This window comes from Neolamprologus multifasciatus, chromosome 2, assembly GCF_963576455.1.
Source record: "Neolamprologus multifasciatus chromosome 2, fNeoMul1.2, whole genome shotgun sequence".
Taxonomy (NCBI): Eukaryota; Metazoa; Chordata; class Actinopteri; order Cichliformes; family Cichlidae; genus Neolamprologus; species Neolamprologus multifasciatus.
The window spans coordinates 21,925,221-21,952,616 of record NC_140440.1 but is presented as its reverse complement, the minus strand read 5'-3'; the positions used below and the strand labels follow the sequence as shown (position 1 = coordinate 21,952,616).

Sequence of the window (27,396 nt, the reverse complement as noted above, 5' to 3'; positions counted from 1 at the left end):
CAAATCGCTGGAGCAACAAATTGCCGTCTGTCAAAAAACCAACGCCCTTTTTAAAACCTCTTGAACCAGTTTTGACTCCCTTAACTCTTAAGTATAGATTTTCTGGAACATACATGGATCAAAGAATTACCACTACAATGCGCTATGACTAAAAATACTCGTTGGCAGATTTTTCAGGATTTTTAAGGCGATGCAACTGAAAACTGCTTTGACAGCGAAACCCTCCTACGCAGTCATGTCTGGAGACTTTCATGCAGATCCGGGTTGGTGCTGTGTTTTGGTCCCCTGGGTCCCTGTCCTCTGCGCAGAAGGAGATTGATTGCACTGTGTGAGTCATGCTGTGTTGGAGGGCTCGCAGAGTAGGCCACCTCCACCCCATCACCTGAGGGGTTCTTTACAAGCACGATCTGTGTGTGATACGCTGTCTTGTCAAACCCCGTGAGACATTATTGTTATTTTTTATTTTTGAGCTAGAGCTTAACGTTTATGAAGGGGTATTGTTTTTTACCCTTAAAAGAAAAATCAGGTCTGAATGCTTGCATACAAATGTGCGGTCTGATTGAATCGGTTATTGACTTCTTTTGCTCGTCCTTTCATTAACATAGCTGATTAGCTCTCCTGAAGATGGATGAGACCAGAGGGACCACAACATGCTCTCTGTTTTTATTACATGCATTATCTGGCAGTTATTAGCCATGGGTGGCTGAGTGGAGGATAACTGTGCGCCGAGCAGTGTCTGGTGTCAGATGTGTTTATCTTCCCTCAAAGTGCTCTGTGGTTGATTGAGTGACCCTTCACCCTTGTGAAGGTGGTGTATTTTGCTGCCTCATGTGACAGCTGCCTTCCTGCTGGTGTCATTCCACTCATGTTTCCAAAGGATACTTTAAACTAAGTGCAGAAAAGTACCAAACCTTAGGATTATCAGTGTAAGCCAGCCAAGTAAAGGAAGTGTACATTTCTGAAAACAAAAAACGTGAAATGTTTTTTATATAGATTTTTCATTATTTTGTGAGGAATTTAAGGCTTTCATTACAGAACCAGGAGCAGAAAAATGACAGGAAATGGTATCCAACTAGCCTCTCTGTTGCTTTAGCTACTAGGTTCATACCTACACTGCAACCAATACATTCACTTGTAAAAAGAAATGTTTGACAGCCTAGTGGATTGCTGCTGATTTTGTCCCCCCTAAATTTTAAGTCCTATGAAATCTATTACATGACAGTTCAAGAATCAAAAAAGTATCTTTGCTTCCAGTAATAAACAGTGTAAGAAAGATAAGAAAGACATCAACCTGCTAGAATCATTTGGGTAGTGACTGTGCCATGCTGTACATATCTCAACAATAGTTTTACCGCAGCCTAACACCTGCTGTTAGAAATGATAGAACTGGGATATTTGGTATTTCGTACTAAACAAAAAGTCCACAGGACAGTGATGAATTGTGCAGGTGCTTGGCAGGATTAGAACCTATTGTAGACACTGAAACTATACTTGAGGTTTTCAGTTATGTAATGTTGTTTTTACCTGACATAAAGAGGACTATTGACAGATCATTCCACTGTCTCGAGTGTTGAGAACCACTTTGTATCACTTGGAAAAATAGGCCAAATAAGCAGTGTGTCCCAGGGCTAATTATAAAAGCGTCTCATTACCATCATCAGGATTTTATGTATGAAGACATTTTAAATGAAAATATATTTAAATATAAATGATCTGAGGATTTCATTTTGTGTTGATATGAACGATACATGTAGGAATCTTACCCGTAGTTGTCATTTTGGGGGGGCAGGATTGGAAGCATAAGATCCACAAGAAACTTGACTTACCTTGAATTTTGCGTACAGTTTCTATAAAATGGTGCTACAGGTTCACAGCCGCTGGTCACTGTGCATAAAATGTAACTGTGCTGATTAATCAATCAAAGCTTAATAGCTTCATTGGAACTACAGGAAATCTGCAGTTCCATATCCGTGCAGTAGTTCCGGAGCTCTTTTGTAACAGATCTCAATGTTCATCCCTTGATTTTATAATGTTTCTCCAGGGTTGTGAGGAAAAAAAATTAGACAGGACCTTTAAATTTCTCACACTGGGCATTTTTTGTTTCCTAATTTCTTATTTTTTTAATTTCCTTTTTCAAGAATTCGTGAATAATTGAATAATGTGTTTGGTTTTCCTCGTTCTATAGGCTGAAAAGGGACTAGTTGGAAAATCGTGATGACGTAAAGGTGTAGGATTGGGTGAAATGACTTTATGAATCAGTCTAGCAACAGTATGCTGAGCTAGAAGAAAGCTGGATTTAGCAGCTCGCAGTACTCAGTCTTAGTCTAGTGATGCCCGCAGGAAAAATTCATGATTTCATAGCATTTGAAACAGATTTCTTTGAAGTTTCACAGTAAATAATGCACCGAACTGAGAACGGTATACAGTCGACCAGAGGATAAGATGAGCAACCAAATCGGATGTCCTATTTTATGGAGTCATCTGGCATGTCACTCCTCAGTAGTGAGGCTCTATCAAAAAAAAAGATCTTTATGGATGACTGAACAAGAACTCTCCAATCAGTATGCTCCCTCCAGCTAAACCCAGCTTCCTGTTGCTGTGAAATTTCCTGTCTACCGCTGACCTTAATGTTGCACATTATAATAGCATGTATGACCCAAGGGAGGAAAATAGTAGATACGTGTGTCCCTCCTGTGTGCGTCTGTGTGTGTCTGTGATTCTGATACACGTATCAGAATTTGTGGTTTTTCTATGGTCTCCGTAAACCTGTGAGTCCAGATTACATCAATTACTGATTTAGCATTAGGCACAGCACTCAAATGACATTTGTTACACAGTATTGATTCTTTCAAAGCTGTTTGTGTGAAGCCCTAAAAATACATTTGTGAGGGCTCTTGGTACAATTCAATTCAGCTGCATTGATTTTTTTTTCTTATTTATTTCTTTTTGGCATGTCAAGCAAACCCGGACTATTGAAAAACAGAATCACATACACCCACACAAAGAAGCAATTTTTTAATACCGCGTTTCTGTACACAGGTTAGGGAACAGCTGATGTGGAGCTGCTGGGAGGCAGGCATGCGCAAGGGCACCTTGACACCTCTGACTTATATATCAGATATATATATATATATATCTGATATATATATATATATTTTTTTTTTTCCGGCGAATACTGACATATCCTTAAATGAATTTCTTTTGTTTTCCCCAAAATCTGTCGAATACATTTTTTTCCCTATCCCTCAATACTAACAGGATGCTGTTTTAATACTTAAAGTGTACTTTTTTTAGCCATCAAGTCGTCTATCCATATTTCTATCGTAAAGCGTTATGGTCACTATTAAGGAGGCACCTTTTCCAAACACCGGTCCAATAGCCCTTCAGATGCAGGAGCAACTGTCACAAGCATCCCTCTTTCATGCAGCCAGCACAGACACGTCTGTCATTTAAAATTTGGCTCATGCTAAGCAGAAGAACAGCTGCAGGGCATAGGAAACAGAGAACAGGGAAGACGTGAGTGCGTGAGTTGTTTCTGACAGTTCCTCCTGTTGCGTGAGTATCAGCCCCTTTAGGAATTGAGTTTCTCTCTCTCTCTTTCTCTCTTTCTTTCTCTCCTTTTTTCTGCCGCCCAAAGCTCTTTGGCCACAACAAATGCAAAACAACATCTTGTTCATTCATAGGAAAAGCCTGGTATGGATAAAAATGACAGCTCGGTTCCAATGAGCTTTCCTGCAGCTGTATGCAGTAAACAATTATGAGTTTATCAAATATCTGCTAACTCAGCAACAGCTGCAAAATCAATCGGGGCTTTATTGGTTATTCATAATTATTTATCCCACAAAAAGAGAAAGTATAAAGAAATCACAAAGGCTGCTATCATACACCACAGGTAATTTGTCACAGTTTTACATTTAAATCATTTGTTACATGGATGCTCGGCTTATACACGGCTGTTGAAATATTATGATTTTAGTGTTAGTAGTGGTGGGCAGCCGATCAGGAGCACAGAGCCTTAAATTCTTATGAACAGTTAACTTCACGAGCACTTCACGAGCAAAAAGTCACAAATATTTCTCACTCGCATAGTATGATTCCTGGCACACAGGAGCTCACTGTCTAACTGCTTTTATGCAGACAATGCCAAAATGGATGAAAAGGAAAGATGGAGCAGAGAGAAAAGTATCCTTTAGTGTTTTTGTTTTTTGTAGTTTTGTTACTTTTTCAGATGTACCATCCCTCACAGTAAAAATTTTTTTTACCATACCAACCCCAGTGTCAAGATGACTGTGTAGCTCAGCCAGGGAGATTCAGAGAGACCAGTTTTTTAAAACGGGCACTGACAAAGTTATGAGTAAACACAAATCATTGTGATATCTGCTAGCTAAACTCACACACCGGTGGCCACTGACAGCTCAGAAAAAGCAATGGCTAGCTTTTAGTGTGGCTAAAGATGTCAGTCTCTTATTGGTGATGTGGTGGAGGAAATGCTACCAGTGTCAGCTTGATATGAAACGAGTTAAAGTTAATACATGGCATAGATGATAGGATATACTCTGACTGAAACTGCAAAACCTGATGTAAACAGTGTTCATTTTTGATAAGGCAAAAATATGTTAATGAGTAATTCTCTGTAGGTAAGGCTGTAATGTTTATTATCATTTGCAGTTGATTTTTAATGCCAGTAAACTTGTAAATTAACAAGTTCCATTTTAATGACAATAATTTTCTGTTAATTTTTTGTCTTACAAGTTCATTTTTAATGGACCTCATAATGTAACAAGATCCATTTCAATAACAGTAAACTTTTGTTTCATGTTTATTTTTAATGGCATAAATGTATTAATGTTACAAATTTCCTTTTAATGGCAGTAATTTTGCAATTTTGGGTGTTTTTTAGTGTTATAATGTCACAAAACACTTCTAAAAGTAACATTATTATAAGGAAGTGTAACAAATAGAACCTGGATTTCTGGGTGCTGGTGTTTCTAAATTGCTTTCCCCCCGGCATTAATTTGTATGTATAGAGAGCCTGAGCTGAGCTAAGCTGGAGATGTTGGAACTGGGGTTATTTATATAACCAATAATAACAACCTTAAAAAATGATAAATAGCTTCTAAATGAGAATCAGCAGAGCTTTGCCTCGCAGTTATAGCAAGTCAGAATTTGTTGGGCATTATCCCTTTCTCGTTTTGAGTGATAATAAAAATGGGATGCAGTGAAGCCCTACTGTCTTTCATTATTTCAGAAATTATCTAAGGATTTTGCAAAACCAAGTCACTTTTGCAAATTTGCTAATTCCTCGAGGTGAAAACCCTAATTATGACAAAATGTCCAAACACTCCACAATTCCCACTCCATCTTACGAAAGTCCTTTAGCAGCTCTGAGCTACTGTAATCCCTGCCAGAGAAACAGACTGTTGCCAGGGCAACCCCAGTCCTGCCACCATGGCAGCTGTAACTGTGGCGAGGAGATACGCAGTGCCAGAGTGGACAGGTGTTGCCGGGGTCTTTGAGATCAGTTTAGGTCTCTCGGCCCTGCGTCCAGTGCCGTTACACATGTGGAGCAACACTAACAAGCTGCTCACACACAAACAGACTCAACATGCTACTGGTGTGTACTGCTATCAAGACTCGGACTGCTGAGCTACGCTAATGCTTATGTCGAATTAGACAGGCGCATGGTTGTCTTGCCAACTCGGAGCAGGAGGTCTCTGTCACATGGTTTTTGGGTTTTTTTTATCCAAACGCACACACTGAAGTGATGAGAAATGACTCATATTCTGTGAAACATTGTAACCTGCTGTAGGGCAGAGTAATGGGGCACTGCACAAAAAGTCAAACAAGCTCCCGTTACCTTTTATTCAAGCAGAACATGGAGGACACCGCATCAAATTGGTCCTAGAAAATTGTAAGGGGATATATATAATGTGTGCTAGTGGAAAGCAGTAGCTGAGAGAGTGTCCATTTATTAGCAAGAGCATGAAGAAAAGATAGTTCTGTTACTGAGTCAGTGTGGCGAGGCGCAAAATGTCTATTTCAGGGCTTGCTTTAAGTAGGGTGACTCACCAGGCTTTGGAGCACTAGAGGCTGCATATGTGTGTGCGTGTTCATGGCGTGTACACGCGTGTATTTTTCTGTGATATCCCTGTTTTTTCTCCCACTCTTGGTTCCTCACTCTCCCTCTATCTCCGTCACACACACGTGCCTGACCAGAGGGTGCAGGTCTGTGACAGGTTAGGCATTTTGGGTATGGGCCATCCTCGCTCTCTGTCTTTCCCTCAGCTCCTAGCTGCAAGCTGGCCTTCATGTGGGTACAGGCACCGTCTTCAATCTGTTTGGTAAATACTGAGATAAGTAAGGCCCACCCATCGCCATAGCAGAAAATAGCCCAGACCAGACCTGGAAGGGCAAAGATACCATGCTCTACTGAGAGCACGGTGAGGATATAAAGTGCAGAGAGAAGATCACGAACATAAATTAGCTATTTTAAGAATTTAGGGGGTGTGAAAGAAATCAGAGTGACAGACAGACAATGAGAGAGAGAAAAATGAAGGGACTGAGGGAGAAAGGCAAATGAGAGCTGGAAACCGTCTCCTGCTGCTAGTAAAATGTCAGTGGAACCCTGGGGATGCATTGATTAACCTCTCTACACCTAATCTGCCTCCACCACCTCCACCTTTCACTGAAGGCAAAACACACAGATTAATGCTATGCAGCTGGACCAGCAGATGAGCCCTGCATAAAATGCTATTGAGTACTAGTTAATAGCTCAGGCTCTAAAGACTTCACAGCACCCGGCATGCCACAGATACTTATTTCCTCTTTCTCTCTATCCTTCCATTTTAAAAACCAAAATTAAATCCAAACCATGGATTAAATTGATTTTAATTCAGACAAAATTCTGTTGTGGGATGTGGTTAGTTCAGTTTGACTAACCACATCCAGTGAAATGATTATTTTTTCAAATAGCCTGATCTTTTCTCAATTTCCTGGATATTCATCTAACTATAACCTTAGACTCAGAAAAGCTGCAGATCTGCACACAATAGCTCTACAGGCTAATTACGATAATTGCCTATTGGACCATATCACTCTTATCCTACTAGCGGATGTAGGCAGGATGTAGGCAGGATGTAGGCAGGATGGCAACAAAGTTTAATTTGACGCTTAATAGACGCTGTGTAAAAGAAAAGATAATGAGATTGATGTTTTTGCTGATTTCATTGTTCAAAAGTTTAAAGACTAACACCCTGTATATCTGCTTATTTTTCTGTTCTGTCCCTTGCAGTTTGCTCCCAGTTCTCCAAAGGTGTGTATGCCATCATTGGCCTGTATGACAGGAAGACAGTCAACATGCTCATGTCCTTCTGTGGAGCGCTGCATGTCTGCTTTGTGACACCATCCTTCCCCATTGAAACAGCCAACCAATTTGTGATCCAGCTCAGGCCCGAGCTCCAGGATGCGCTGGTGGGAGTTATCGAACACTATGGATGGTCCAAGTTTGTCTACATGTACAGTTCCAACTCAGGTAGGAAAGCTGCTGGCTCTCTGTTTGACTTAATGTTTAGGCTTGCCTCCATCGTTACAAAAAAGAAGGATGTCAGAATCTGAATTTCTCTCATGAAAACAAGCATGCGTGCAGACGAAGACAGCCAGTACCAGTCGTTAGACCAGCTACCAGTTGTCATCGTTATATTGCCATGGCGACAGCAGTAGGGTCAATTTTAGTCATTGTGCAGCAACAAGCAGTCATCAGAACGCTTATTTTAGACCACCACTTTTTTACAGACAGGGAACACCGAAAAGAAATATTGACCTGCCCTGACTATCAGATAAATCGCACAATGGTACGAAAGATTAAGCTCTTTATTGAGCGCTCCTCAACAGAGACCAGGGTTGCTGCGGTTCCTTTGTCCGTCCGATGAAAGAAAAAACGAGTGCTGCAGTGTTTAAATTGAACATTTTAATGACACTCCTGCATAGTCAGACAAAAATAAAGTAGCACACCTGTCAGCCTCCTGCTTCTTCCTCTCCATCTCCCCCAGAGCCAAACAGCTATAGCTTTCCCCATAATGCCAGGCCATCTGTCCCAGGTGTTGTGGGTTTTGGAGCATGACCATGATTTGTGTATTTTTTTGTGTATGCCCAAAAGCAGGCACACTTCAATACATTTAGGCTGTATGACAGCTTATTGCAGCTTGTATCTGCTTATGTGTTTGACTTGTGTGTGACAAATAGCAGATTTAAGTCAGCTTTAAAAGACAGATGCCATTATGTCATTTCACACAGCACACAATCAAGCAGTGACAGTAGAGATTTCACAGCAGTCTTTGGCCTGTCAATGTATGATGACCGTAGCGGCCACACATGCCCCTCAGATTTATTTTTTTTTATCTTCTGTGATCCATTTATTAACTACTCACGAATTCTGCGTATGCCTGTGTGTGTGTGTGTGTGTGTGTGTGTGTGTGTGTGTGTGTGTGTGTGTGTGTGTATATTTGTGTCTGCGAGGTCACCCCTGTGAGTAGAGGGATGGAGCCAGCAGAATCCATATCAGTCGTCTCTGTTGCTTGGATACTACACTGCAGTCACTCTTCCTACATGGTTATTTAAAGCCTTTAAAAGAAATTGTATTTAGTTTGATCAGTTTGTGTAGTATGGTATGGAGCGGCTGTGTTTGCCTCTTCTAAATGTTTCATCAAACTATCTTTTATTAGGTACACTGCATCAGTTAAGTTGACAGTGCCTTCAGGAGACTGTTGTGAATTGGCACTATATAAATAAAACTATATTGAATTGAATTGAACTGAATTGAATTTGCTAGCATAAAACTCTCGTACACTCTACAGTGTATCTCTTGTAAGTTACAACAACATATTATGGTACAGTACAATTTAAAATATAAGGTTTACCATAACCATACAAAACTATTTGTCATCATTTGTCTGTACTCTGTCTTAAAATTCATTATGAGGAACAAAATGCAACCATATGTCGATAGTCTATGGACCCTAAACTCTGTGTCCTTTTTTTTTTGGAACTATAACAAGATCTCAGCTTTTGTAAGAATGTCCTCTACATGAAACAACACTGAGTATGAACACTGGCCAGAACCTTTACTTTGTTTCAGGAGCTTTGGCCACTTCTAGCTAAAGATTAACATAGCTTAATAGGGATAGCCATCATAGCATAGGCTGTAGCGGTCAGCACTGTGTGTGAACTTTCTGTGAGGAGGAGCCACAGTGTATTTTTTTCTGTGATTTTCTCCTTTTTCTTATGCCAACAAACAAACAAACAAAAATGCTAGATTATTGTTGCCTACAATGACCCAGGACACAAAAACAAATTTTGTGAAGTTTCACTTCCTGGTTTAAAAAAGTTCAGTTATTGGCCAGGAATCAAAGTTTAAACACAGCATAGCTAAATTTAACATTTTAACACTATTAAATTGAGAATTTAAAAAAAAATACAGTATTATACTGTAAACTTGGTGTGTTGCTCACTTAGTAGATGTACTTTCAGACCAGACTGTTACTGTGTAAACCTGCATTTTTCTGATTTAAAAGACCAAAAGCTCTCTAATTTCTAGTCCAATACATTCATATTCAATGTCTATCTATGTTAGAATCTTTTCAGTGTTTAATTCATTATCCAAAGCAGTCAAGGACATACAAATATATCACATGCATTATCATCCTCCTGCCACCTCAGAGGGTTTAGTATTTCCCCCTTTTCTATTACCATTTGTCTTGCTCTCAACATCCCCTAATAAATGTGCCTCTCATTTTTATTTTCAGAAGCCAAGAATGGGAAAACAAATTTGATAGCCCATTAAACCTATCATAAACAATATTCAGGAAATAGTTTGCTAAAGTGTTATTTTCTCTGTTCTTGATTGTCTGTTGCCCTGGTCGCCCATGTACTGCCTCTGGCCAAAAGGGTGCTTACGACAGCCAGATTCCATTATGATATCATTCTCCCTCAGTATGCCTTTGAGGGAACATATTTGTGAGTTCTCCTGTCAGACCGACTTTGATTTAGAGGAGTGCATCAAGCACATTTAAAAATGCGAGATGATATTTGAGGTAAATCAGTCGGTCAGCGAGGCAAGCAATCAATACTTCTGTAACAAAACAAATGAAAAATAAAGAAAACATTAGAATCCATTAATGAGATTCAAATACTAATTTTAGCACACCTTAACTGCTAACCAGCTGTATTCCAATGTAAAATCAGATTAAGAACTAAATAATAGGGGTGCAACGATACACAAAATTCACGGTTTGGTTCGATACTTTGGTGTCACGGTTCGATATTTTTTTGATACAAAAAATGTTCATGCCTTTTTAATTTATCATTTATTCAAATTATAAATATATATTTTAACTCAAAAGTACAGTTTTTAAATTTAATGTTGCTGAAAAAACAATATAAAATAAAAAATCTATCTGATCGAGAATCACTCATCTTTGGAAAAGAGAGTTTTTTACAGAGAAATGGCTCTTTCCAAAATAAAAGCTATACTATACGCTTCTTCTGGGCTATATTCTCAGCAGCATATTAAACATATCCGGTCCCCATACAGAGAATCATGTGCTAACGGCTGTCTAAATGACTCGGGTAAAGTTTGCAGCATGCGTGCTTGTTGTTTTTGTCTGCTTCCACTTGTCTTTGCACTAGGATGATGTCAGCGTAAATGTGCTGTCATAATCGTTGTGTTCCCACTAGTGCTGTCAGCGTTAATCTAGTTAAAATGACATTAACGCCATAACGCGGCAAATCTCTGTTAAGAAGTTACCGCGGATCGCCCCGTGCGTGGGGCTGGACGGCGTCAACACATTAACAAGCTAACTGCGCTAACACAAATTGAGCATTGCGTGGCACATCCGACATACTGTTTTACTTTTGTCCATGACGCGTTTACCATCAGGGTCATGCTTCACATGAAAACCAAGATAGTTCCAAACACCAGATCTGAATGAGGGTGGTGGAGGTTCAATTTCGGGTAGCATTGAGGCAGTTGCCATGTTGCAACGAGCTTAGCTTCTGTCTTGCTAGCTTGCGCTGCGCTCAGTGGATCTGCACTCGACAGTGCAGCCTAGGCGGAGTAGTCGAACGCAGATCCACTGAGCGCTCAACACAGACAGCATTGTCAAAAGAAAAGTTGATAAAATAAATAAAAAATGTTGTATTGTTCGATATGCGTACCGAACCGAAAGCACTGTATCGAACGGTTCAATATCGATACGAGTATCGTTGCACCCCTACTAAATAAGTATATTAGGTTTTTAAAAGAAATAGAAGAATTTAAAATAAATAGCAAAAGAATGAAAAGATGAAAATTAATGAACTTCTGGGTCCGTGTTCACAATGTGTCCCAGTACTAAAAGTAGCTGCTAATGAAAATAATGAGTAAATTCACAGAGCTTCTCTTAAAGTCAGGATTATACAAAGGTTTTACACAGTGGCTAATGGAAATAGGTAAAGCTAGAAATGGTGTGACTTTTGGAGCTAGTGTAACTAAGTATTTAAATTTCCCACCATAATAACAGTGACTGCATAATAATAATAAATTGTGCATTTGCATGTGTGTCAATTCCAAATGCTGAGCTAAGATAATGTTTGTTGATCTCATTTAAAATTCACTCACATCTTCCAGCCAACACAATAACACTGAACTGAAAAAAAAGAAAAAGAGCGCAGCAGTGCAGCAGTGATGAGTTTGGTCGGTCCAGCTTTCATCAGCCGAGTGATCACACAAACAATTACAGCTCTTCCACGGTCTCGTATTATGATTCAGTTCATTTTATTTTTCACATCTCAGACTTGCAAAAGCATTCACAGACATGGCGAACTTCCCGGCGTTGTAGGTGTAATTTGTAAAACCTGAATAATTTTCACTGTTAATAATTAAGCGCAAAATATGCCAACATAATAAACTGGTAGGTCCGTGTTTTCAAATATTTCGTAGACTAAAGTATGGCTTCAGATTTATGCAACTAACTTATTTATTACAATTTTATATTCATGTTTAAACCATTTCCAGAGTAAATTATATGATTAGGTCTGCCGATTTTGCCCATCATTTTCACTGAACCAAGCACAACTTTTGAGAGAATGAGTTATACCTGGCGACAGGGTCACCACCTTTCTGTCTTTTGAGCTGACTCAGTCTTAAGCTGGAACTCTTTGCTTATAGTTTTATTTACAGTTTTCTTTATAGTTTTTGATGAGCTCTCTGGGAGGATTATCATATTTGGGAACACGGGTCCTGGTTACAATGAGTGGTGCTGTCCTTGGTGCTGAAACACTTACTAGCACCACAGCTCGACTCCATTAAAGTACAGCCGGCCTCGTGACTTTATTCACAGCTCACTATCTCCTGTCTCCCCGTGCTCATTATGCTATCGTTCATTTCTTCTGTTAAATGTGTCGGCACCATGAGGTAAAAAGGAATAGCCATGTGCCTACCCCTCTGTATCAGTTCCATTCAGCATTCTCACATTTGTCTGGTTCCCTAATTTATTTACATGTGCTATATTGTGGTCATATATAGAGGTGAAACACCATCAATCTTTTTATTTCTTAATGACCTGTTGTCAAAAAAAGCAGCGTAAATTGCCTGGAGAGCAGCTGGTGTGCATTCTAATAAGACCAAGCAATCATCTTTCAGACGCTGTGACTTCATTTCTCATTCTTCTTTTGACAGGGTCTGTGTTGTTGCTGCTGTTGCTGTTGTTGTGGGAAAGCCAGTATTTGCGTGCATTTATCGTAGAATATATGTAAACCGCGTGAAGGAAAGAAGGAGTCTTTAACAGCGCTTGCCAGCTAAGTAACAGAAGCAAACACAACTACGTCGTGTATCAGTTTGCAATTCTAAATTTTGTAATTGCTATAATTCATTTGGGCTGCCAGTCTGCCGTGGGTGAAATTACTTTATTTACTCTGTGGAACAACTGCAGCTGCCAGCTTGAGAGGAATCTGATTGGTCTGCTGCCAGCAGCAAAGAAGTACAACAGTGACTCAGATTGTAAATCAGAGCTCAAGATCAATGTGTTCCATAATCACCTTTTATATCCTGTCTTAGCATGAGCCTTTAGCTTTTTGGCTGCTCTACCTGCTTCTCTGTGATGCTCGAATGAGTCAGCAGGGTATTGGTGACAGTGTAATTGAGTAGAGCCACCTGTAATTGGGGCTTGGAGGACTTAAAGCTTACTGTGAGTGTGTCGTCTAGCTGATTGTTTGTTACCATGAAAATGGTGATTATTTAGCCCGGCGGTGTGCGAGTTGGAAATGTGCACCTGTATATGTCAGTGTGCTTAATGGACTATCGCATTCATTACACTTTATCACCAGAGCTACAGGGGAGATTCTGATGGATAAGCTTATCTGGGGCAGTTTGGGTTTCTGTGCAGCTTCTGTTTGGCTCACAAGTTGTCTTAATTTATCTTGCAGTTCATAATATAACTACACAAAGCATGAGGTTACCCCGCATGTAATTTATTTCGCATGCTGTCTAATAAGATGTAGACACTGTTGGATTGCTCCCAGTAGATGAATACTAACTAGTCATTCATCATCTTTGCAGAAGTTCTGTTACAGGTGCCCACACAGTTACCTCCAGAGCTTTCTTTGCGCATTTCAGTTATTCCGTACACTTGGAAAAAACACATGTTCTCATTTGCTTGTCTTCCAGGTCTGTCTGTGCTGCAGAAGGTTCTTGACACGGCAGCAGAGAGGAATTGGCTGGTGACCTCAGTCAATGTGGAGACCATATCGAGTAATGCCTTTGCGAAGGTGTTCCAGGATTTGGACAAGCGAAAGGAGGGCCAGATTATCATTGACTGTGAGACAGAGAGACTCAACAACATACTGCAAATGGTAAAAACATTCACTTTTTTTTATGTTTTCACAATGTATAATCTAATTTTAGCATAAACACGTGGCCTCATAACACAACAAAAGCATACAGCTGTTCTTTTAGACACATGTCAAGCTAAGTATTAGTTATGTATGTGGCGTAAATTTAAAAGAATTTGTCAGACATACAAAAAAAGGCACAAACATTTCAGGACAAATTTATACACATTTTTATCAGATAAAGAAAGGAGGGGATATAAATTTAATGTGGTGGTTGGCTGTTGGTCTATTGTGATGTCTCGTCTGCTGGAGCATCAAGGACAGTAAAAGATAAATAACACAGCTTTGGCATTTGAAGCCAGCAGTTCTCATATGATAGGATCATCACTTTCTCACCTCCGCATTGTTAAAAGGAAAATGATCCTATCATCACAATTGACTGTTCACAGCCCCTTCCATCAAACACAGACTGTCCAATCATAGCTTAGCAACTGTATCTAGGCACAGTAGGCCCCTTGAACTCCAGATTATATCATGAAGGCAGTGTCTCTTTGTTGTTACCTTTATAAAGGATTATTAAAAACACAACAGGGAGATAATATGAAGAAAATGGTTCTGACTAATTATTCACAAACAGTAGTTTGGCTAAAGGAAGATATCACAGTAACCACCGCAGTTTACACATGATCCAGTACTAGGATGTTATGTTGGCAGTTTCCTTAGCAACTGCTAAAAATAGTGTTTAAAAATATGAAAAGTGAATGTTTATACGCTTGTAAGAATATTGTGATGGACACTGTGTCATCACCCACTGGTTGTTTAGGTTGTTTGGAGCCATAAATGAATATAGCTGGATGAGAGGGAACAGCGCTACATTATGGGCTAATGCTAGCTAGCTTTATTAGCAAAGTCCACAGACAGCTGTATGGGTGCATTTCACCAACAGTAGCTACAGTTTGTTTTTCTCTCGTTTAAATCACTAATTTGTTAGTCATTTAACCAAGAGAAAAAAGTTAGACTAGTGTAAAAGATCCTAAGAAAACATTTAAACTGAGTCCACATTACAGCAAATATGTTATGTGTGTTACAGGAACAATATGAAACTGTCAATCGTGTTCCTTGTTCAATATTATTTGGAGGCCGCTGAAATGTGGGCCATTTTTTGTCCTTTATAAAGTTGCAAACACACAGCATCAGATTAGATGGCAGAGTATGTCTAACCCAGTGGCGGTCCTAGCCTGTTTGGCGCCCGGGGCGAACACTCCCTCTGCCCCCCCCCCCCCCCCCCCCCCCCCCCCCCGCCCACACACACACACAAAACATATTAAGGATTGTACATTAACATAAAACTGTTGTATACACACACACACACACACACATGAAGAGAAAGAGAGTATGCAAACAGCTACCAAACAGCCATCATAATTCGTCATACATTGAGAACAGGACAAATCAACAACTGACAATGACTAATTAATATTAAAATCTGTAACATAATGTATTGTTTGGAGTTTAGTCTGTTACTGTTACTATTTTTACCATTTCTTCTTGGAGCAGCTGTAATCCACATAATTTCCTTAGTGATTAATAAAGTATTCTGATTCTGATTGTTTCAGGATGACCTGCCATTATCGAATCACACATCTGCTTACCTGCATCTTTTGCTCGTTTCTCCTCCTCTTCTTTTCTCTTTTTTCTAAACTGAGGACCTGATGGCTTTGAACTTTTCTTGTCCATCTTCCATTGGTTTTAATTTTGCACTTCAGTATGAACACAAATCCCCCAACTCGAGGATCACCACAACATGATCTAACACACCTACACCTTAGTTCACAGATTCACTTTGTCTAGGGTGCATTTCTGAGATTTCAAACAACCCAGGATTCAAATCATGAATACATAATGGACTTGGATTTACAACATTATAAATGAAATGTGCTCTATTTGGAAGTATTAAACCCCGATTCTTTTGTCCCCATGACAGAACAGAGAAAACCGACTCATAGTGTGTTAAAATATGGATATTTATTTTATTCATTCATCTTCCGGAAGAGAGAGACCTCTGCACAGCTCAAACGCCAGTTGCAAGAGCTCTCTAGCATTAGAATCATAAACTGTGGCTCATATAGGTGTTATTTTGGTACTTTACACGTCACACAGTCTCAAACATTGCTTATATGGCAAGTTCCTCATTTCAGTGTCTTATCTATTAATATGCCTGTGCACTAAAACTTCCTGTTTTTCAGTCTGGCTGAGCACTTAATTTGTGAGTTAAAAGTGGCCTTGCTCTACAAGCCTTTATTAAAGTACATAAAACAATATAATGAGAAGATACACATTAAAAATATTTCTCTTATCCCTAACAGAAGAAGCCGGCCCCCCTCCCCTTTCGACGGCTTGTGTGTGAGACTTTAAAATATCAAACTGTAAATTTTAAATTGTTATTGATCCCTTTACCCCGAGTCCTAAAGTGTATATTTATTTTCTTACTCTTCTTATATTTATTGTTTGTTTACTTGCACTGTTGTAACTGGAGCCTCGTCGTCTCATCTCTCTATATACTGGACTGTAGCGGAGATGACAATAAAGTTTACTTTGACTTCAGCAGCGAGCAGGCGCACCAAGGGCTCTCGTGCTCACTTTTCGTGTACAGAATTTCGAAAAAACATCGGTGCAAATTATACGTCTGTATTATAATGTCTGGTGTTTTCGTGTTTGTTGGTTTGTTTTTATTTTGTTTTACTTTGCGAGTTGGTTATTAGATGCTGCTACAGCCGCTCAGAAAATCATCAGCCGCCCCGCCCTCTCCTCTCTGCGCCGCAAGCAGCAGGCGCACCTCGCAAACGAAGGGCGCCCTTGCTCCCAGCAAATGGGCGATAGAAAACCGATTGGTGCTTATGCCAATCCCAATATGCGCTGGCATGACGTCGGGGCAGCACGAGTACGAGCATTTTTTTTTTTTTTTGCCGATGCCCGTGATGCCGTGATGCCGCCCCCCACCACGATGCCGCCCCGGGCAACTGCCCGTGTCGCCCGTATCTAAAACCGCTACTGGTCTAACCTTTGTGATACTAACAGCAGCTGCCCATTATCTTGCTAGCATTCACATCCAGAACATGATTACACCTGGCTTTGGATGCTTGGTTATGTTCCTGTTATTCTCCAGGTTGTATACACCAGTGCTAGTTAAGATAGCTGTCATCAGTTTATTTTTCCCCAGCTTGTTTCCACTGGTAGAAAGAACGTGAGTAGGGTGCTGGCTGTGTGTCAGGGCTGTAGCCCCAGGTAGTCGCCAGTGGTGTCATCTTTGAACCATCTTTGAGTGAGTAACTGCCTTTCTGCATTAATTAAAGAAAAATAATACATTTAACGGACTATTCTTTCTGACACAGACTAGCAAATTTGGCAAACATTCAAACATCTAGCTGACTAGTCAGGCTCATCCCTCTTCCCGAGGTCCCATTTGGTTATTGGAATTAGCTCAAATGCAGCCTAGCAGACTGTGAACAGGCTTCCATAACAATGTTAATTCAACTCAATGTAGTTTTAGCTTTATAATGCCAAATCAGTGGTGCTGTGAAGGTGCTGTTATAGTGTACAGTGTATTACATTCAGCATTGTTAAAATCTGCTAAAAAAAAGACCAGAAACTTTTTGTAAAAGGATGTGAACATTTTTATGCTGTAAAGTTTCAAATTTTAATACTTAAGGGGATTAGTTGCTTTTGGAGACAGCCTCAGGTGACAGTTTAACTCTTAAGGTTGTAAGGGCAGATTATTGAGTGTTGTTAATAAGAAGCAGTAGATACATTAAACCAATAATTTAGGATACAACATCTACACTTTATTACTAAACTGTTACATTTCTTCTATTTATTAGTCTTCTACATTAAACATCACCTCTGTGGATGCCCTGCCATGGACAGTCTTTTATCATGCACATTATCATGAATGAAGTACTTAGGTTCAAGAGACCCTTTTCACAGGGTTCTCAGTTTAAAATGAGCAAACTGGAAGCATTAAAATACAGTGGGGCAAAAAAGTATTTAGTCAGCCACCGATTGTGCAAGTTCCCCCACTTAAAATGATGACAGAGGTCAGTAATTTGCACCAGAGGTACACTTCAACTGTGAGAGACAGAATGTGAAAAAAAAAAATCCATGAATTCACATGGTAGGATTTGTAAAGAATTTATTCGTAAATCAGGGTGGAAAATAAGTATTTGGTCAATAACAAAAATACAACTCAATACTTTGTAACATAACCTTTGTTGGCAATAACAGAGGTCAAACGTTTACTATAGGTCTTTACCAGGTTTGCACACACAGTAGCTGGTATTTTGGCCCATTCCTCCATGCAGATCTTCTCAAGAGCAGTGATGTTTTGGGGCTGTCGCCGAGCAACACGGACTTTCAACTCCCGGCACAGATTTTCTATGGGGTTGAGGTCTGGAGACTGGCTAGGCCACTCCAGGACTTTCAAATGCTTCTTACGGAGCCACTCCTTTGTTGCCCGGGCGGTGTGTTTTGGATCATTGTCATGTTGGAAGACCCAGCCTCGTTTCATCTTCAAAGTTCTCACTGATGGAAGGAGGTTTTGGCTCAAAATCTCACGATACTTGGCCCCATTCATTCTGTCCTTAACACGGATCAGTCGTCCTGTCCCCTTGGCAGAAAAACAGCCCCATAGCATGATGTTTCCACCCCCATGCTTCACAGTAGGTATGGTGTTCTTGGGATGCAACTCAGTATTCTTCTTCCTCCAAACACGACGAGTTGAGTTTATACCAAAAAGTTCTACTTTGGTTTCATCTGACCACATGACATTCTCCCAATCCTCTGCTGTATCATCCATGTGCTCTCTGGCAAACTTCAGACGGGCCTGGACATGCACTGGCTTCAGCAGCGGAACACGTCTGGCACTGCGGGATTTGATTCCCTGCCGTTGTAGTGTGTTACTGATGGTGACCTTTGTTACTTTGGTCCCAGCTCTCTGCAGGTCATTCACCAGGTCCCCCCGTGTGGTTCTGGGATCTTTGCTCACCGTTCTCATGATCATTTTGACCCCATGGGATGAGATCTTGCGTGGAGCCCCAGATCAAGGGAGATTATCAGTGGTCTTGTATGTCTTCCATTTTCTGATGATTGCTCCCACAGTTGATTTTTTCACACCAAGCTGCTTGCCTATTGTAGATTCACTCTTCCCAGTCTGGTGCAGGTCTACAATTCTTTTCCTGGTGTCCTTCGAAAGCTCTTTGGTCTTGGCCATGGCGGAGTTTGGAGTCTGACTGGTTGAGGCTGTGGACAGGTGTCTTTTATACAGATGATGAGGTCAAACAGGTGCCATTCATACAGGTAACGAGTGGGGGACAGAAAAGCTTCTTACAGAAGACGTTACAGGTCTGTGAGAGCCAGGGATTTTCCTTGTTTGAGGTGACCAAATACTTATTTTCCACCCTGATTTACGAATAAATTCTTTACAAATCCTACCATGTGAATTCATGGATTTTTTTTTCACATTCTGTCTCTCACAGTTGAAGTGTACCTCTGGTGCAAATTACTGACCTCTGTCATCATTTTAAGTGGGGGAACTTGCACAATCGGTGGCTGACTAAATACTTTTTTGCCCCACTGTATTTTAATGCTTCCAGTTTGCTCATTTTAAACTGAGAACCCTGTGAAAAGGGTCTCTTGAACCTAAGTACTTCATTCATGATAATGTGCATGATAAAAGACTGTCCATGGCAGGGCATCCACAGAGGTGATGTTTAATGTAGAAGACTAATAAATAGAAGAAATGTAACAGTTTAGTAATAAAGTGTAGATGTTGTATCCTAAATTATTGGTTTAATGTATCTACTGCTTCTTATTAACAACACTCAATAATCTGCCCTTACAACCTTAAGAGTTAAACTGTCACCTGAGGCTGTCTCCAAAAGCAACTAATCCCCTTAAGTATTAAAATTTGAAACTTTACAGCATAAAAATGTTCACATCCTTTTACAAAAAGTTTCTGGTCTTTTTTTTAGCAGATTTTAACAATGCTGAATGTAATACACTGTACACTATAACAGCACCTTCACAGCACCACTGATTTGGCATTATAAAGCTAAAACTACATTGAGTTGAATTAACATTGTTATGGAAGCCTGTTCACAGTCTGCTAGGCTGCATTTGAGCTAATTCCAATAACCAAATGGGACCTCGGGAAGAGGGATGAGCCTGACTAGTCAGCTAGATGTTTGAATGTTTGCCAAATTTGCTAGTCTGTGTCAGAAAGAATAGTCCGTTAAATGTATTATTTTTCTTTAATTAATGCAGAAAGGCAGTTACTCGCTCAAAGATGGTTCAAAGATGACACCACTGGCGACTACCTGGGGCTACAGCCCCAGTGGGGGAACTTGCACAATCGGTGGCTGACTAAATACTTTTTTGCCCCACTGTATATTTTTCATCGATCTCATGTACAGTACCCGAGTTTAATTACCAGGCTGCTAAGGAAAGCTGTCTTTCAATCAGCAAAATCAGTGGTTGCTGACTCAAAATGAGCTGCTTTTATTCAACCGCTGTCTGAAACCAAGAACCCGTTATTTCAAAAACTTTTTTTCACTTTGTTGTTTTTTTCTGGGGGGGGTTTTCACTGCCTTTTACAAGCAGGCATTCTGGCATAATATGAAGGCACCAAGGTGTAATTTGTTTTGCTTGTTGATTCCACGCATGTTATGATTTTCAGTCTAACTGTCATAGTTCTTTATGTTTGTTCCAGAGAAGGAAAAAAAGTGCACACACATCCCCATGTGTATTTGTAGGCTATCACTGCTCTGTGTGAATGTTATTGATGGCCTGGTGTCTACAGTTAAGGTTATTGCATCAGTTCTCACCAGTTTACAGAAGCTGAGCCCGAGAAGTTCTCCATTCAGACAGCCACCATCAATCACCGACATCTGCTCCCTGCCTCCACGCTGCCCTGCCTGTGCACCCATCCAGCGAGAAACACATATATACACAACACCTCTGCTTGGTTTGCCCTTTAAACTCACAACTGATCGCATCTAATTCATCTCATACTGTACAGATATTGTCTTACAATACAGCCGCTGACAGTATATCACACAAACCGAGTGTAGAGGCAGTTTCATAGAAAAGCCACCGCAGAGATGTTTCAGTGGGTTTGCCAACAGAGAGACAAAAAGGGTGACCTGCTCTTTTTGGGCTGAACTCTGAATGACTCTTAAAATCTGCATGCATAATTTTAAAAAAGCTACTCAAAGCCAAAACTTTTCAATTTGACAGTCCAGTGTGGCTGTGTGTTTCCCCCTGTTGCACGGTGTATTGGTGTCAGTACTGGTTCGTGTCTCTCCTCCCTCCTTCTTGTTTTTCCTTGCCTGAGGCTTGGCCGCAGGGCTCCCCTCGTGTTGAGGTCATCATTAATAACAAATGCCACCTTCTGTCATGACCTACGGCATCATTAGACGCACACGCGAACACCACGCAAACAAATGAGTGCACTTTGCACTGTATACACAAACTAAACGCTTGCAAAGAGAAAGAAAGGAAAAAACATGTTTACCACACTGCCTGCATGGAGAGCATGAAGCAAACTTCATATCCACCGGGTTAAGGCTGTTATTAAGCTTTAAATTAATGCTGCTCACTCGACCTTATTTTATGCGACTGTTGTCAGGACACACACGCACACGCACACAACCAAATTTGCTGTAGCTATACACAACAGCAGGCTCGTTATTTAGCCAAGAAAAAAAAAGAATTTAGCCACCAGCTAAGCATGACATTTTTTTATTTTTAATCATATACTTAATCTACATTTAGATTTAAGTAAAAGTGACGCTCGGTTTACCTGCTCCACTCATAATATAAATAAACCATCTCTTAAAGTGTCCTGGCCCTTTGTGATTGGCCGACCTGCGACGCCTGCAGTGAAAGAATTATGACAGCGCAGGCAGGACAGAGATGCAGAGTGTAAGCGTGGGAGAAGGGCTGGCACAGTTCATCACTAACAGCCTGCATTATTTCATGGTATTGTTAGACCTTGATGGAGTTCCAGGGAAGTAGAACTCTGTAAAATATTTAAATATCAGATCAAAGATCAAACCAGAGCTCACAAGGGAACAATACTGAGAGCAGAGAGAAGACTAGTAGCATTAGGAAGAGTCTGCCTCATGTCTTAAACTGTGTAAATTTTCAGTCTTTGCTTGTTCTTGTTCCCTCTTCGGGTTATGTATCAAAATTTTCTGTTGATAAATTTTGCTTGGTAGATATTGTGCCATTTACTTTGGAACAAATATCTGCATAAAGACAGCAGTGCTGTAAGAACACTTCTTCCACAGCAGAACCATTCATCACTGGAAGGAAAGGGAGGAAAGGACATTCTTTGACTCCAGAACTGTCATTTTCTCAAAGCCAACATGTTCAAAGGCCAGTCCCTTTGCTCTGATTTCCTGTTAACCTACTTTCTGCCTGTCCTGCACAAGATCAAATGCTTTACACTGTCCTGTCTGTGGTGTGATGCCGAGAGAGTGTCATATCCTTCCCCTCACTTTCTCACACATGAATATATTCGAAACAACCTTGTGTGCTCGTGTGTGTGTGGCATGCATTTTACTTTATGTCTCTTTTGATCTTATCTTTCAGATTGTAGATCAAGGAAAGAATGCAAAGAGCTACCACTATATTCTGGCTAATCTGGTAAGAAAGACTATTTTAATTTTTTTTTAAATTTCTTAATAACCACCAATAACCAATTATCAATAGTTCTCTAGCATTTCCGAAGTTCTTTGGTTGCTTTTTCACCCATTTTCAGTCCCCTTCCTGTACCTGACCATTTCCAAATATTTTTTACCAATGAATCATCTAATCATATGTGCCGACACATAACAGACACTTTAGCAAAGAATCTATTTTAAATCAAGTCTTTCAACAGTTTATTACTAGCAGTCTGTCACAAAAACATGTCATTTGTTTCCATTTCTTTAGTTGAATCTACAAAAATGCCAACGATAAAACACTTTGACAAGCATAAAATAGCATTTTTCCTCCAACATGTTGATTCTTTAAGACTTACTAACTGAAAACTATCTGGGCACTGTTTACTTTAAAAAGTTGAGGACAACAGAAGAAGTGGCAGGTCTTAAAAATAATATCTATAGCAAATGAGCGGTATCCATGTCCTTAAAAAACAGGGGAACAAAACCAACAAAGACCTCACACAGGAGCTGAGAGATGCCTTAGTTGGTCCATTTACTGTTCAATGGATATTGATCGGAAATTATTTAAGTAGATGGGTTAACAACCATCCGTAAAACACAGTAGAAGCTCTATCATGATTTGGCATTATAAATGCAGAAAAGTACTGTCAGATTTTGATGTAATATTATTTGGAAAGCATCTGACTGGAAACAACGTAACATTTCAGCACAACAATGATCCCAAACACGCTGCCAATGCAGTAAATCATACTTGGATAGAAAAATACAGAATGGAATACAATCAGGCATGAAGACCACTTAAAATGAAGTTACAAGAAAGCTTGTGTTAAAGAGTTCAAGTTCTGTTGAAGAATAAAGGTTCATATATGTTGGCAGATTTCAGTAACTCACTGTGCCTATTTCTCATTTTCTAAGAGAAATCGAGAAATCGGGGGTGTCTCAGGACTTTTTGCACGGCACTATTCTTCTCTGCATTCACACTTTATTTGAATTTATATAAATTTATGTAAATTGTATCTTTTGTCTTATATTTTATTTTATAACTGGATTCCAAACTTTCAGTAGTTTATTGCCAATTCAGTAGTTGTGTTTACCCAATAGAATTATCTGGTTTTACCCTCATTCCATCTGCAGCTCAGCTAAGTCAAATATCCTTTCACTGCCACAGCTATAGAAATCACAGCAACACAAGTGGGAGACCTGCGACAGTGACAGAAAGCTGTGCAGACTCACAGCAACAGAAAAAGGTCAGGCAGCCAGTGTATGAAAGCATACATCCATTAGCTCTCTTTGTCTGCGGCCTTTTCCTCGCCACACACATGTTATGCAGACCCCGACAACACTCGATAAATGCGGCCAAATGAAAAGAAAACTGGCATCAACAGAAGCTGTGGTAATAACAACATTAATATGCAGCTTCTGGCTTGAACAGTTTCTCACTGCTGGCCTTTTAGATTGACTCAATCTCCCTTGTCCGACCGGTTTGCCAGATTTAATTTTAAATGATAAAGCTTAGACAGTAATAACAGGTGATATGCAAAGTGGCCACAGTCATTTATAATGGGCCCGTTAAAATGTTGGACCAAAAAAACGGAAAAAAAGAAAGAAAATGACTTTATACGTCCTTGGACCTTTTAGTTATTTTACTTACCTCAGTGCACATGTGTGCTTGTGTGCGTTGATTCTGAGCCCAGACTGAATTTCAGTAAGTACTTAAATTGTGGTTACAATTCTGTCGGGAACACCCCCCATCTACGTTCTGTGTTAGCAAAGGCTAGTTTCTATAGTAACCTCCTCAGCTGACTGCACAGCATTAGCTCATTCATGGAGCAGAAAAAAGACATAAGTCTGTCTGTTGAGCTGAGAAATATGGACACCTGGCAACACATACAGGTACATTAAGGGAAATGCGGCTGTTAAAGCAGACTGAATGCTGCTCCTCTTGGTTGCCCACATATGTTTGGGGTATTTTTCTTATTCTCTTAAATAAAAAAGGGCAAAAAAAACAATTCTAGATAACTTTAGGCTAGGGAACAGCAAGTCCTCTTTGTTTTTCTTCAGTTCTTTTGACTGTATGAAAATCAAAACACAGTAAACAAGCGCGAATTCGGAATGGATGTGATAAAAAGAGCCAAGGCTTCAAATGGCACGATAAAAAACAACAACAACATCAGAGCAGAAAAGAAAGAAAACAGATGGTACGCTGGAGACAATCCAGAGAGAGGCACCTTTTCTCCTCATCAGTCAAAACTTTGCTTTTAAACCTCAGACAAATCACAGACAAATCTTTTCTCCTCCTCTGTCTCCACTCCCACCCGGTCTCTCTTGTCTACCTCCTCCTCTCCCTACGCTGACAGGCAGCCTGCTGAGAGACTGAATCTGTCTTTCCTACTTTCTACCTCTGAAAAACAGCCCTCTCCACATAATAGTCGGGGGGGGGGGGGGGGGGGGGGATACAAGAAGGAAATACCATTACAGTAAATCGCTTCTTCCTCCATTCTTCTTTGCCTGAGGCTGCCTTGCATTGTTCACAGTAGCCTATAAGGTTTTGATCCTGCTTTTGTTAACAGTAGCCTATGACGACTCCGTCTATCACAGATTAGTGCCGGACTGCTCCTTCCATGTAATGAGGTTTTCTATTTTCTTTCTCACTACATCTGTCCCTCAGGAAAGACCTAAATGAAGTCTGCTCAATGGGATGATCACCCTATGTAAAAACGAAAGATTTTTTTTCTTTATTAAGAAATTAAAACCTGAACTTGTGATGGCACAGTTAAAGCAGTACTTAAAATGTAATAAAGTTGGCTAAATTACCCAACCAGCGGCACCTAATGTTAGGTGCCCTGCTGCTGGTTCCGAAACCTTTTTGGACAGTGTTCTTACAAAATGCTCACCTGCTTGAAACCCTTTGATGCAGTTTTTAACAAGTTATGATAATTGATCCATTCATCCATCTGCTTATAAGCTAAACTGCTTATGAAGCTCAAAAGCAGAGGCGAGATTCATTTTACATGTTTTTTTCTTGTGACCCCTGGATAATCAGAACCCCTGTTTGCAATCCACTACTGTAGAAGAACATATCAGCTGGATTTCACAAGGAGTTGACATATCCTCTGTACCTGTGTGAGTATGTGTGTGTAATCTGTTTCTGTCTGGTTTCCTCTCAGGGTTTTCTGGACATCGATCTGACAGATCTGAGGAAAGGCGGGGCAAACATAACCGGCTTTCAGCTCGTCAACAACTCAGAGCCGAGTGTGAGCCGCATCGTCCAGCAGTGGATGGAGTTTGATAATAAGGACTCCAAAGTGCCAAAGCCTGGACTCAAAGTACTACCCCTTAAATTTCTGAGTTACTTTCTTCTTCTTCCATAAGTCTCTAAGCCTAGTGTCTATATAATAGGTAACTCTTATCTGAATATGCTTTTTGGATTTTGGATTTCTGCTATAGCAATTATTTATCTATACCGAGCTGAGAGTGATACCATATCAAGGTATTTGTGTAATGAAATTAAGTTTCTGATGTTTAAGCAAAGCACTTCTAGTGTTTGTGACATGAAATGTAATTGACTTAAACTTGCTCTCTGCAGTACACAGGTGCTCTAACATATGACGGGGTGAAAGTCATGTCCACAGCCTTTCAGAATTTAAGGAGACAGAGGATAGACATATCTCGCAGGGGCAACGCTGGAGAATGCCTAGCCAACCCACCAGCTCCCTGGGGACAGGGCATAGACATCCAGAGAGCCCTGCAGCAGGTCTGCACACGTGGAGAGGAACACGCTAATGCACACACGCATAAATACATAGATCCTCGTGCACACTCACACAATTTCTTGAGTGGCACATTGGCTAACAGCTCCTGAGTTTGGGCTGGCTGAACAAATTAGGTCTCATTCTGTCGTGTAAAGTTCACATTAAGTCGTTGGAGAGCTCTCCAGTATCAAATGTGACATCATAGCTAGTAAACACAACCTGCAGGCAATAACACTCGACTGTGATTATCATGAAATATGACATCAGCAATTGAGTTTAGAAATGTAATATTTGGCGATGAAAATGCTGGACTGGCTGTGAGACTCCTTAATGTCACAGAGACACACGAACGCCGACCCGCATGTGCATCGAGGAACACGGACAGTTATTTGGATTAAATTTAGAACGCTAATAAAAAAAAAAAAGAAAATTTAAGTTCAAGCCATTCAACACCATTCACGCAAAGTATGGAAACATAAAAACTGCTTTTGTGTTCATGAGGAATTGCATACAGTACAAGTGCGTGTGTGAGTGTGCTGCCCAAGGCTCTGTCTGCAGAGTGGCTGCGCAGAGCCCTGTTCCGAATCAGTCTCGCCATCTGCCTGCAGATAGACTGGAGATTGAAGCCGTTCGTGTTCGCTCAATTAATTCCATCACACAGCCAAGACAAACACGGTGCACTCTGCACACATACGTGCACACCGTCTGTCATTTATGTCCACAGGGACGCGCGGACACTCACAAATGAAAACGACACAAAACATGAGAGTTGCGCTTAGAATGCATGTCATGTTAGCATGATGTGCGAGTGCTTGCTCCTAGCACTGAAACGCTGGTTGAATATCACGCTACGTGGCAGCCGTACCAGCCAGGGAAGTGAGAGGATCTGAATTACTTATTCGATATCTTTGACTCCATTACAGGTCCGTATAGATGGATTGACTGGTCACATTCAGTTTAATGAGAAAGGCCGCAGAACCAACTACACTGTTAGTGTCATGGAACTGGCCCCCTCTGGACCCAAGAAGGTGAGCCTGAGGGTCCGATTTAAAATATTC

General features: G+C 40.4%; 1 protein-coding gene across 1 annotated transcript in view; it reads left to right on the top strand.

Moving 5' to 3' along the window:
• gria1a (glutamate receptor, ionotropic, AMPA 1a) overlaps window positions 1–27,396 on the top strand; it is an 83,606-nt gene that overhangs the window by 11,767 nt on the left and 44,443 nt on the right. Inside the window, 6 exon segments of the mRNA XM_085136240.1 lie at window positions 7,292–7,531; window positions 13,700–13,884; window positions 22,513–22,566; window positions 25,754–25,912; window positions 26,173–26,340; window positions 27,262–27,366. Coding sequence (XP_084992366.1) covers window positions 7,292–7,531; window positions 13,700–13,884; window positions 22,513–22,566; window positions 25,754–25,912; window positions 26,173–26,340; window positions 27,262–27,366 — 911 coding nt within the window.